Source organism: Dasypus novemcinctus, chromosome 13, assembly GCF_030445035.2.
Source record: "Dasypus novemcinctus isolate mDasNov1 chromosome 13, mDasNov1.1.hap2, whole genome shotgun sequence".
In the NCBI taxonomy this organism is placed as follows: domain Eukaryota; kingdom Metazoa; phylum Chordata; class Mammalia; order Cingulata; family Dasypodidae; genus Dasypus; species Dasypus novemcinctus.
In genome coordinates this window covers 45,908,085-45,921,339 of record NC_080685.1, presented here as the reverse complement: position 1 = coordinate 45,921,339, position 13,255 = coordinate 45,908,085, and the positions used below count along the sequence as shown (strand labels likewise).

Below are 13,255 nucleotides of genomic sequence, written 5' to 3'. Positions count from 1 at the left end.
ACATAATTTTTATAAACCTCTTTCACTTAATTTCATACGATATGCTAGATAAGCATTCTGAAAAATTCCTTAAAATAGTAGTTCATGTATGAAATAGGATTCACTTATAACCTGTTTAGATTTTACCCTCCTTTCCCTTCCCTCCCCTACATTCCCATAAACAACTTATGTTCTTTGAAAGGACTAAGACTGACATTCTGGATTTCACTGGTAAGTATAAAAATGGCAAAGACAATTCAAACTAAAACTCTCAGACTAAGTATTTACAGTATGTCCCCCACCTATCCTGACCACTGTGTCCATAGAAGGAAACTATGCTTTACTATGACTCCCCATCTTAATAGCTTAAGGCCTTACTTACCTTTTGTACCTGCTGTCTATAAATGGTAATACCTGAACTACAGAGTAAAAGTAATTTGTTAAAGTAAGAAATGGGCATTTGCAGAACTTGGAGTTGTCCTGGATGGTACTGCAGGGACAGATGTTGGACACTGTTTGTCCTGCCATGGCCCACTCAATGGACTGGGGGAGAGTGTAAACTACAATGTAAACCATAATCCATGTGGTGCAGCAGTGCTCCAAAATGTATTCACCAAATGCAATGAATGTTCCATGATGATGAAAGAGGTTGTAGGTGTGGGAGGAGGGGGTGAGGGGGGTGGGGAGTATATGGGGACCTCATATATTTTGAATGTAACATTAAAAAAAAAAGAGAGAGGAAAAAAAATGCTGACTTGGAGGGAACTGAAAAACAGGTGAACATTCAGAGTCGGGGTTTTGTCAAAAGCATGGCATCTTTCCCAGACAAGTGCTGCAGTTTCCTGCTTTAAGAGTGCTTGAATGGAACCTAGTGCTTGACACCCCCTCAGCTGGCCCTCCAAACCAGCCCTCCTCAACACCTCACAGCACCCTCAGGCCCTGCCACCACTCTGGCTCCACTTCTCCTCAGCAGCCCACCAGGACGACTAGGTCCTCCTCACAGAACTACAACCAGGACTTCACCAACCACCAGATCAATCTGGAGCTCTATGCCTCTTTAGTAGACCTGTTGGTGTCTTACTACTTTAACCGTAATGATGTGTCTTTGAAGAACTGTGCCAAATATTTTCTTCACTAGTCTTACGAGGAAAAAGAACATGCTGGGCAATTTATGAAGCTTCAGAACCCATGAGGAGACCGAATCTTCCTTCAGGATTCCTTCAAGATTCCTTCCTTCAAGATTCCTTCCTTCAGCCAAAATATGAGGACTGGGAGAGTGAAATGCAGTGTGCCTTACACTTGGAAAAAAGGGTGAATCACTTACTACTGGAACTGCACAAACTAGCCACTGACAAAAACTACCCCACTTGTGTGACCTCGAGACTCATTACCTGAATGAACAGGTAAAATCCATCAAAGAACTGGGTGACTACTGTCGCCACCTTGCACAAGATGGGGGCCACAGAATCTGGCTTGTCAGTACCTTTTTGACAAACACACCCTCGGAAACAGTGATTATGTGAGCTAAGCCTAAGGCTGGCTTTCCCATAGCCATGATGGTGACTTCTGTGGTCACCATCACAGTGCATGTACTGGGTTTACCTTTTTCATAAATTCTATCAACATTCACGCCAAGTTCTTTCATTTGTACCATTTCTTCAAATAAAGTAATTTGGACCTCTCCCACCATGAATAAAAAAGTAAAATAGCACCTTACTTGTTCCACTGTCTCCTTTTGGTGGTTGCATGGAACTTTGTGGGACCAAGGACTCCTCTTGACACTCAGATTTGCAATGGCTCCCATTTCCTCTAGAACTTGAGGCTGTGCTGCTCCTATTATCAAAACAAGAGAAGTAGTTCACCAAGAAGTTAATAAATGTGAACTTCCATGAAAATTTTTATATTTTGCAACTAGAGAAATGGATGAAAAATCTCAGACTACAAACAGAATTTAGGATTATTTTGTAAGTACTCACAAAACATCATTTAAAAAATCAAAATGACTATTCTAACACACTTTAAAAGATTTATAAATATGAAAGGACTGCTTCTTCACTGCTTTGATACTTCTATTACCAGGTATTTCTATGTCTCTCTGTTGAATTTTAACTTAATGACACTGCATCCTTTCTTGTCCTCACTACAGATGATTCACCATATCCAAATTCTTAATGGTTTTACAGACTTTGGTCACATGTCCTTGAAAACTGTGTTGTTCCAGACTATTTTTAAATTAATACTTGAACAGAACCCTGGCCATTTCTTTGGTCTTTAGCTGTCTTCTGTGGAGAACTTTCAGCTTTGTTTCATCTTTCAATTAGGGTAGGTGATTGGGTATAATGGTTTTGTAGGCTAGAGTTATGATTTGTTTTAGTGTTAATATCTGCCTGATGATAACCCTAATTCTGTTAACATTTCTGGCTATAGCAGAATACCAATGAGTATTCTGCGACAGTCATGTTACATGTATAAGGAGGGAAATGAGTAGGAAGATTACAGAGGCAAATGTATAACAATCTGACTATGAATAAAATTAAATTCACAGGAATGTAACATTTCTTGAATTTAGAATAAATGTGAAGAAAAAGAAACTTAAAAGAGTTGCAGATTTTGTGTGATCTATGTATCTTTTAAAAATAAAAGATATATATTTTAAAAAGTTACAGAAACTTTTTAAAAGTTCACTATAGACAAATAGCAGTGACTTAGTAAAAACTGCAAATGAATTTTAATAAAATTTCATAAAAAACCTGTTAGGTTAATTGCAGAAGTCAATTTTATTTTTTTAAATGTATGTATAGTATGATATGATTTTTAATAAAAATATATATCAACATGTGTATGTCACAAATAAAAATGTCAGGAAGTATATGCATCTGTATTATCATCTCTGTAGGATTATTGCAGGTTCTTTAAAAAAAATATCTTTTTCTATTTTCTGGAAATTTTTTTCCAATGAACATGTATTTCATTTTAAACAGGAAGAAATATTTAGCTATCTCGGTAAAGTAAAGCTAACATGAAATTCCAATCTTTTTGTTTTCCTCAAAGAATGCTATGATTTAGGTAAGGATAAAATGCTCAGTGTGCAACAGTTAAGATGTTTCAGATATATTATAGTACTGATGAAGGAATATAGGTATTACTGGAAAAGACACAGTAACCAAATAAATGTAAGAATTTAACATATGGCATTTTAAATCACAGAGAAATGAATATTGTTCAATAAATGGTACTGAAACAAAGGAACAATCATATAGAAAAACTAAGCTACATCTCTCCACATACTCATAGCAAACTAAAATCTAAAAGGATTAAATACCTAATTTTGGATATAAAATCACAGAAGTATAAGAGGAAATTAAAAGAAAAATTTTTCCATACCCCTGGGAAGGGCAAAGATTTTGTAAGCATGAGACCACAAGTAAAAATTATAAAGTAAAATCATCACAAATTGACAGACTAAAAACAAACTGCAAAAATACATGTGCAATGAGTGAAAAAAAAAGGTATTTTTCTCACTTAGTTCCATAATTTATAAATAGCTCTTATAAATCAGTAAGAAAAAAGATAAACACCACAGTAAGAAACTGGGCAGGGAAGCAGACTTGGCCCAGTGGTTAGGGCGTCAGTCTACCACATGGGAGGTCTGCGGTTCAAACCCTGGGCCTCCTTGACCTGTGTGCAGCTGGCCCGTACACAGTGCCGATGTGCGCAAGGAGTGCCCTGCCATGCAGGGGTGTCCCCTGTGTAGGGGAACCCCACGTGCAAGGAGTGCACCCCATAAGGAGAGCCACCCAGTGTGAAAGAAAGCGCAGCTTGCCCAGGAATGGTGCTGCACACACGGAAAACTGACACAAGATGACGCAACAAAAAGAAACACTGATTCCTGTGCCGCTGACAACAAGAGAAGCAGAGGAAAGAACATGCAACAAACGCAGCAAATGGACACAGAGAAAAGACAACTGGGGCAGGCGGGGGGTGGGGGGGTGGGGGGGGTGGGGAGAGAAACAAATAAAATAAATCTTAAAAAAAAAAAAAAAAAAAAAAACTGGGCAAAGGACCTGAAAGGCAATTTACAAAACATAATTGCAACAAAACCCAGAAAGAAGGAAAGGAAAAGACCAGCAGTGTGCATGTAGCAAAGAAGTCAAGGATTGCCAGTAGCCAGTCTTTGGGAAGAAAGAATTACCATGATGATCCTTTGGTTTGGACATTTTCATGGCCTCAAAACTTTTTCCCTCATCAAATTAAGAGCTTCATAATTGAAAAAAAAAATCAAAGTTTCATCTCATCCACTGCAATGGCAAAGAACATCTTTATAACTTACGGAATAATGACACAGATGTTCACAGAAGGCAGATGTCACAATGGAAACATGCCCAGTTAGATGTACTTTTTAAAATATTACAGGTATACAAGGTGAAAAACTCATGGGAATACAAAGTCACAAAATGTACATAAAGTCTGAAGTTGTATCCAGCCAAAGGAGTACTGATTATTTTCATTTTGGTACAACTCTGGTTTAAACTTTGAAGTAATTTAAAAGAACCAGGTTTGTGCTTGTTTTTGGAAAGGGTGAGTATATGCTTGGATTCATGGGGCTTCTGAGCACAATGCAACTCCTGGCCCTTATTCCAGAAGACAGATGTTAGAAACTCTACCACCTTGTCTTAACTTCTTTTAAAAGCAGAGGTATCAGGGGGAATGGACACATTTTTCAACCAATAACTTTGGGTTTCTATACTTATTTCAAAACACTGGAAAGAATTTTAATTACCTTTTGTGGTGATAGGGCCTCCTAACCTAGGGGGGTGGGGAGGGTAATCTGGAAGAGTCCTCCTATAAACTCTTGGCTAAATCTCCAAGAATAAATGCCTTATGCTGGAATCGTAGGAGGAAAAGCAGAAGGAAGCTCTAATGGACTGTGTTTCGAAGAACTTAAACAATTATAAAGAAAAATATGCTCTAAAACTTCCCTCTTTCTTATGGAACTTTAGAGTTTCTAGATGGAATTCATTACCATTCATTCCTTCTGTCTGGCTAAACACTCATATCCCAGGTTGTAGCTTATCAGTTTCAACCTCACCTTCTCATTTGCTTTCTGTTTGAAATTTTGAAGAAATCCAAAATTCATACCCAAAACAAGAACAACAAAAGATAATTGTAGAACTTCCGAGAAGATGGTGAATCAGGGAGCCACAGAACTCACTTTTCTCCTAGAAAAACAGCTAAAAGACAGGCAAAAATGGCTTGGAAAAAAATGTTCTGGGAATTAGGATACCGGGGGAAGGATGGATACCTCCCAGAAGAGAGAGGCACAGGAAAAGAATCTTGATGGAAAAACCATGCAGTGGCAGCTGTCAGTGCCCTTCCCCCACCCTATGAGCACACAACTTTCAATTCTCTGGCCTCTGGCCAGCAGCTATGGAAAGAGGGGGCTGCAAGAATCCACCTCCGCAGAAAAGGAGGGGGTGGGCAGCGGAGGGAGAGAGAGAGAGAGACGAAGCCTAAGGCTGATTCAGTGTTTGGCCAACAAATCTGGTCTGCTGTGTCCCATGAGCACTTTCCGGTCAGGTAGGACTGTGCCATTTTTGCCTTGGGAGCCTGCACAGGACTAAAGAGATTCAACCCTTTCAATAACACTCCCTATGGGACTGGTTGCTGAGGATACAGAAGGGAGTGGAATTATTTCCTACCTGGGAAAAAGGAAGGGACTGCCAGCAAACGTTAGAGAATAGCCTTTGAGAAAGTTTGAATTATGAGGTTCTGAACAGCCTCAAGGCAGGTAGCTCTGTTACACTGTTGTGGTAGTCGTTGCAGGGAACACACTCTGACCAGAGTTTGAACTGAGAGGACAGTCGGAAAACTGCCACCTGCTGGCAGACCAAAAAATTGCATGTGAGGGCATTAAACACAAATAAGAGAGGCTTTATTTGGCTTTTAGAGCCTCCTTTTCCCCAAGGCCCTTGGAAATAGGTCTGAAACCCATTACTGGGTCCATAGCCTGGATCTGAGCAACTAACAGGAAAAATCCTAAAGACTTAGAACAAGCTGAACCAAGAATCAAAGAATGACAATAATACACAACCTCCAATCACTAAATTCCTATACGAGAGAAAAATTGAGCCTCAGAGTAAACTCATCATCCTAATCAGATGCCTAGACATCAGTAAAATATTACAAGACATACTAAGAAAATGTAAGACATGGCCAAAGCAAAGGAATATATGACAGCCGGAGATTAGACACAGGATTTGAGACAACTAATCAATGAGGTTCATACAAATCTCCAAAATCAAATCAATGAGTTGAAAGACAATATGGCTAAAGAGATAAAGGACATCAAGAAGACACTAGGTAAACGCAAAGAAGAACTTGAAAACATGAATAGAAAAATAACAGCGCTATTAGAAATGAAAGACACAATACAGGAGATCAAAAAATACTGAGGTGTACAACTGCAGACTCAAAATGACAGAAGAAAGAATAAGTGATGCAGAAGACAGAACTGGAATTGAAAAGAGAGAACAGGAGGGAAAAGAATGGAAAAAAAATGAGAAGGGGCCCAGAGAGTTGAACAATAACACACATGTGTTGGAAGTTTGAGGAGAGAAGAGGAGAAAGAGGCCGAAAGAGTACTTGAGGAAATAATGGCATAAAATTTCTCAACTCTCAAAATAAGTGAATTTACATGTCCAAGAAGCAGTTGTACCCCAATCAGAAAAATCCTAATAGACCTACTTTAAGACGTACTACTCAAAATGCCAAACGTCAAAGATAAAGAGAAAATTCTGAGAGAAGCAAGGGAGAAGCAAACTACCACATACAAGGGATGCATAGTAAGACTTAGTGTGGATTTCTCATCAGAAACCATGGAGGAGAGAAGAGAGTGGTATGACATAATTAGGATACTGAAAGAGAAAAACTGCCAACCAAAAACTCTATCTGGTCAAATTGTCCTTCAGATACAAAGGTGAGTTAAAAATATTCACACAAAAAAAAACTAAGAGAGTTCTTAAAAAAGAATCTGCCTTTGCAGGAAGCATTAAAGGTAGTCTTAAAGCCAGAAAGAAAAAGACAAGACAGAGAGGTTTAGAGGAGAGTGTAAAAGGCAAGAATAGCAGAAAGGATACCCAAAAGAGTAAAAAGAAGACAATATCCTATAACATAGGAAAGTCAAATAATAAAATTGTGGAAGTATTTAATGCATTAACAGTAATATCACTGAATATGAATGAGTTAAACTCCCCAACCAAAAGATACAGGCTGACAAAGTGGAGAGAAAAGCATAAGTCATTCATATGCTACCTACAAGAGACTCAATTTAGACCCAGGGATACAAACCATTTGAAAGTGAAAGGATGGAAAAAGATACTCCATGCAAACACTAACCAGAAAAGAGCAGGATGGCTACACTAATAGTGGAAAAATGACTTTAAATGCAAAAAAAAAGTTATAAGAGATACAAAAGGCCATTATAGCAATAAAAAGGGACAATCCACCAGGAAGAAATAACAGTCATACATAAAAACTCACTTAACTAGGGTGCCCCAAAATACATGAGGCAAACTTTGGCAAAACCAAATGTCTATAGAAAAATAGACATTTCTATAATAATAGTTGGAGACTTCAATACACCATTCGTCACTAGATAGAACAACTAGACAGAAGGTAAATAAGGAAACAGAAAACTTGAACAATACCCTAAACAAGCTAGACCTAAAAGACATATACAAAACATTGTGGGGAGTGGATTTGATCCAATGGATAGGGTGTCCGCCTACCACATGGGAGGTCCACGGTTCAAACCACGGGTCTCCTTGACCCGTGTGGAGCTGGCCCATGCACAGTGTTGCTGTGCGCAAGGAGTGCCCTGCCACGCACGGGTGTCCCCTGTGTAGGGGAGCCCCATGCACAAGGAGTGCACCCCGTAAGAAGAGCTGCCCAGTGCAAAAGAAAGAGAAGCCTGCCCAAGAATGGCGCCACATACATGGAGAGCTGACACAACAAGATGACTCAACAAAAAGAAACACAGATTCCCGGTGCTACTGATAAGGATAGAAGTGGTCACAGAAGAACACACAGCGAGTGGACACAGAGAGCAGACAACTGGGGCGGGGAGGGTGGGGTGGGAGGGAAGGGGAGAGAAATAAATAAAAAAAAATCTTAAAAAAAAGAATTGTATTCCAAACCAGGAGTTGTACATTCTTCTCAAATACTTATGGATCTTTCTCCAGGATAGACCACATTTTGGATCACAAGGCAGATCTCAAAGTGATAAGAAGAATGAAGTTACAGAAAGCATCTTCTCAAATCATAATGGAATAAAACTGGAAATCAATAATAGCTGAGAAAGCAGAAAATTCCCAAAAATGTGGACGCTAAACAACACAATCTAAAACAATCAGTGGGTCAAAGAAGAATTTGTAAGAGAAATTAGAAAATATATTGAAACAAATGAAAATGAGAGTGCAAATTTACAAAAATTATGGGATCCAGCAAAGACACTGCTGTGAGGGAAATTTATAACCCTAAATGCCTATATTTAAAAAGAAGAAAGAGCGAAAATCAAAGAACTGAACAACTGGAAAAAGTAAAAAAAGAACAGCAAACCAATCCCAAATCAAGTAGAAGGAAAGAAATAATATAGATAAGAGCAGAAATAAATGAAATTGAGAGAGAGAAAAAAAAACCAGTGGAGACAATCAACAAAACCAAAAGCTGGTTCTTGGAGAGGATCAATAAAATTGACAAACCCTTAGCTAGACTAACAAAGAAAAAAGAAGAGAAGATGCAAATAAATACAATCAGAAATGAAAGAGAGGAAGTTGTGACTGACCCCACAGAAATAAAATGTATGCCAACAAACTAGACAACCTAGATGACTACGCAAGAACTCAACACACCAATCACATTTAGAGAGATTGAAACTGTCAACAAAAATCTCCCAAAAAAGAACAGTCCAGGACAAGACAGCTTCACAGGGCAATTCTACCAAGCATTTTGAGAATAATTAATACCAATCCTGTTTAAACTCTTCCAAAAAAATTGAAGGGAGGGAAAATTAACCAACACAATTTAAAAGCTAACATCATCCTAATACCAAAGCAAGATAAAGAAAATTACAGACCAATCTCTCTAATAAACAAAATTGGAAAAATGTTCAACAAAATACTTGAAAATAGAATCCAACAGCATAGCAAAAGAATTATATACTACAAACAAGTGGGATTTATTCCTGGTATGCAAAGGTAGTTTAACATAAGAAAATCAATGGATGTAATACACATTAACAAACTGAAGGAAAAAAAAACCATGATCATCTTGATCAACGTGAAAATGGTATTTGACAAAATCCAGCATCCTTTCTTGATAAACACACTTTAAAAGACAGAAAATATAAGAAAAATTCCTCAATATGCTAAAGTATATATATGTAAAACCCATAGCCAACACCATACTCAACTGGGGAAGGTTGAAAGCTTTCAGGAACAGGATAAGGTTGCCCACTGTCAACATGTTATTCAAAATTGTGCTGTAAGTTCTAGCTAGAGTAACCAGACAAGAAAAAAATTAAGAACAAAAGGCACTCAAATAGGAAAAAAGGAAATAAAACTCTTACTATTTGCCAACAACATGATCCGATATTTAGAAAATTCTGAAATGTCTACAAGAGAGCCACTTGAACTAATAATCGAGTTCAGCAAAGTGTCAGGATATAAGATCAACATGTGAAATTCAGTAATATTTCTTTACATCTACAATGTAAATGTATTGAACAATCTGAGGAAGAAAATCAGGGTTCCATTACAATAGTAACAAAAAGACTCAAATACCCAGGAGTCAATTTAACCAAAGATGTACAGGACTTATATTTGAAAACTACAAAACAATGCTAAAAGAAATCAAGAAAGACCTAAACAAATGGGAAGACATTCCATGCTCATGGATTGGAAGACTAAATATTGTAAAGATGTCAGTCCTACCCAAACTGATTTATAGATTTAATCCAATACCAATCAAACAGTCTACTTTACAGAAATAGAAAAGGGAATTACCAAATTCATTTGGAAGGGAAAGTGCATCCAAAAAGCCAAAAGCAATCTAAAAGAGAAGAGCAACATGGGAGGACTTTCACTGTCTGACATTGAAACATATTACAAAGCTACAGTGGTCAAAACAGCATAGTAGTGTCATAAAGAAAGATACATCAATCAGTGGAATCAAATTGAGAATCCAAATATAAACACCTCTACGGCCAGCTGGTTTCGACAAACCTACCAATGCCAAGTTAATGAGACAAACTAGTATCTTCAACAAATGGTGCTGGGAGACCTCAATATCTATAACCAAAAGAATGAAAGGATACCTATATCTCACTCCCTATACAAGAATCAACTCAAAATGGGTCAAAGACCTAAATGTAAAATCTAGGACCATAGAACTACTAGAAGAAAATGTACAGAAGCATCTTAAAGACTCATGGTAGGTGGTGGTCTCTTGGACCTTACACCCAAAGCACAAGCAACAAAAGAAAAAAATAGGTAAATGTGACCTCCTCAAAATTAAATATTTTTGCACTTCAAAAGACTTTGTCAAAAGGGTGAAAAGGTAGCCAACTCAATGGGAGAAAATATTTGGAAATCACATATCTGATAATGGTTTAATATCCATGATATATAGGGAGATGTTACAACTCAACAATAAAATTACAAACAACCTAATTAAAAACTGGGCAGGAGACTTGAATAGACATTTGTCCAAGAAAGAAATACAAATGGTGAAAAAACACATGAAAAAATGTTCAACATCATTAGCAATTATGGAAATGTAAATGAAAGCAACAATGAGATATCTTTTTATACCTATTAGATTGGCCACTATTAGAAAGAAAACTTAAAGTGTTCAAGAGGATATGGAGAGATAGGAATGCTTATTCACTGTTGCTGGAAATACAGAATGGTACACTACTGTGGAGGACTATTTGGCAGTCCTAAGGAAGTTGAACATAGACTTACCATGTGACCCAGCCATTATCACTACCAGGCGTATACCCAGAAAAACAGAGCAGTGAGACAATTTGAATTTGCACTGCACACCAATATTCACAGCAGAATTATTCACAATGGCCTAAAGATGGAAATACAATCCAGGTGTTCAAGAACTGATGACTGGGTAAATAAACTGTGATATATAAACATGATGGAATATTACGCAGCTGTAAGAAGAAATGAAGTTGTGAAGTATATGACAACATGGATAAAAGTGGAGGACACTATGTTGAGTGAAGTGAGTCAGACATGAAAGGACAAATACCGTATGACTGAACTATTATGAACTAAATATACTGTGTAAAAATTCATGTTGTTAGTAAAGAGAATATAGGTCATCAGAAAATGTAATAAGGTTATGAATGGAAAGCAGAGGGTTAATCTGGGAAGAATTGATAAAAGGTTAATCTTTGAGATTCAGTATAAAAGATGAAAGCATAAAATATGTAACTCGCATTGCTATTGTATGGGTGTGACAATGGTTGAAAAGGGAAAGTCTAAGACCTGTACAGTACTAAAAGGAAAGCTAAAAAATGGAAGATGGGATTGTATAGCATAGTGAAACCTCAGGTAAAATATGAATATGAGTAATAATTAATAATTAATTAATAATAGTACATATATAAGACTTTTTCTTTGAAACTGAACAAATGTATGTTAATAAGATGTTACTATATGGGAAAAAACTCCCACATTATACTAAGTGAAAGAAACTAGACACAATGTACTACATATCAATTCATAAAGACTGAATTAGATTAGTGGGGAAGGATAGAGGTACTGAGATGTGACTGCTAAGAGGTGTGGAGTTTTTGTTTTTGGAGTAATGAAATTGTTCTAAAATCATCTATAGTAATGAATACACAAATCTGTGATTATACTAAAAGCCATTGATAGTATACTTTGGATGAGTATGTGGTATGTGAATACATCTCAAAACTGCTTTTTTAAAAAAGAAATGAATAGGGGATAGTAGTATCAAACTTACAGTAAAAAAAAAGGATTATAAATGAAAAAAAAAAAACCACCCATAAATGTAGTTAACAATTATCATGTGCCAGTCAATATGCTAAGTGCTACATACTTTATTGTACATGATCTCATAAAATCCTCACAACAAATCTTTGAAGTAGGTCCTATTAAATATGTGCATTTTACAGAGGAATAGACTAGGATACAGAGAGGCTCAAGAGCTTGTCAAGTCAATAAATACGAAGGCTGGGATTTGAAGCCTGGTCTGTCTAATGCTAGAATCCAAGCTTTTAGTCAGTATGCTCTATTGCTTCATCATCATTAAAGAAACTAAAATAAAGCAAGACACCATATTGGCAAAGATAAAAAAGACTGAATTTTTTTTTGAATGTTCTCATTTTTTTGCAATGAAAATCAAATATTCCCTTAATCAGGAAAATGATAATTACTAATTACATTTTTTACAAAGAAATAAGAAACTGATGAATGTGGGAATAATATTTATTGCTAAGTTTTTAGAGAAGGAAAAGTAGTATTCAAGAGTGAAACCAGGGAAGCAGATTTGGCTCAACTGACAGAGTGTGCGCCTAGCACATGGGAGGGTCCAGGGTTCAAACCCAGGGCCTCCCGACTCATGGGGAGCTGTGGCCACGTGCAGTGCTGATGCACGCAAGGAGTGTCCTGCCACGCAGTGGTGTCCCCCATGTAGGGGAGCCCCATGCACAAGGAGTGTGCCCCATAAGGAGAGCCGCCCCTTATGAAAAAAGTGCAGCCTGCCCAGGAGTGGTGCCGCACACACGGAGAGCTGATGCGGCAAGATGACACAACAAAAAAGAGACGCAGTTTCCCAGTGCCGCTGACAAGAACACAGCAAACACAGAAGAACACACAGCGAATGGACACAGAGAGCAGACAACTGGCAGGGGGGGAGGGGGAGAGAGAGAGTGAAACCAGGGAGTGATGGCTCAAGTAGTTGAGCGCCTGCTTCCCACATGGAAGGTCCCAGGTTTGGTTCCCAGTACCTCCTAAAAACAAACAAAAAAAGACAAAAGGCAAACAAAGGAACCAACTCAGGGGAGCTGAAGTGGCTCAGTGGTTGAGTATCACCTTCCCACATGTGAGGTCCAGGGTTCAATTCCTGCCCCTGGTACCTCAAAAAAAAAAAAAAAAAAACAAAAAACAAGAGGAAGAAAAGTGAAACTAATTTTTTTCTGAAAAATTTTCAGATAGGGATTATAAGAAATCAGCCC

At 37.6% G+C, this 13,255-nt stretch overlaps 1 protein-coding gene across 6 annotated transcripts in view; it reads right to left on the bottom strand.

Moving 5' to 3' along the window:
• DCAF6 (DDB1 and CUL4 associated factor 6) overlaps window positions 1-13,255 on the bottom strand; it is a 173,157-nt gene that overhangs the window by 41,407 nt on the left and 118,495 nt on the right. For all 6 annotated transcript variants that reach the window (XM_012527431.3, XM_004464197.4, XM_012527432.3 and 3 more), the window contains one exon: window positions 1,697-1,812. In XM_012527431.3, the coding sequence (XP_012382885.2) occupies window positions 1,697-1,812 (116 nt within the window). The remainder of the gene's footprint in view (window positions 1-1,696; window positions 1,813-13,255) is intronic.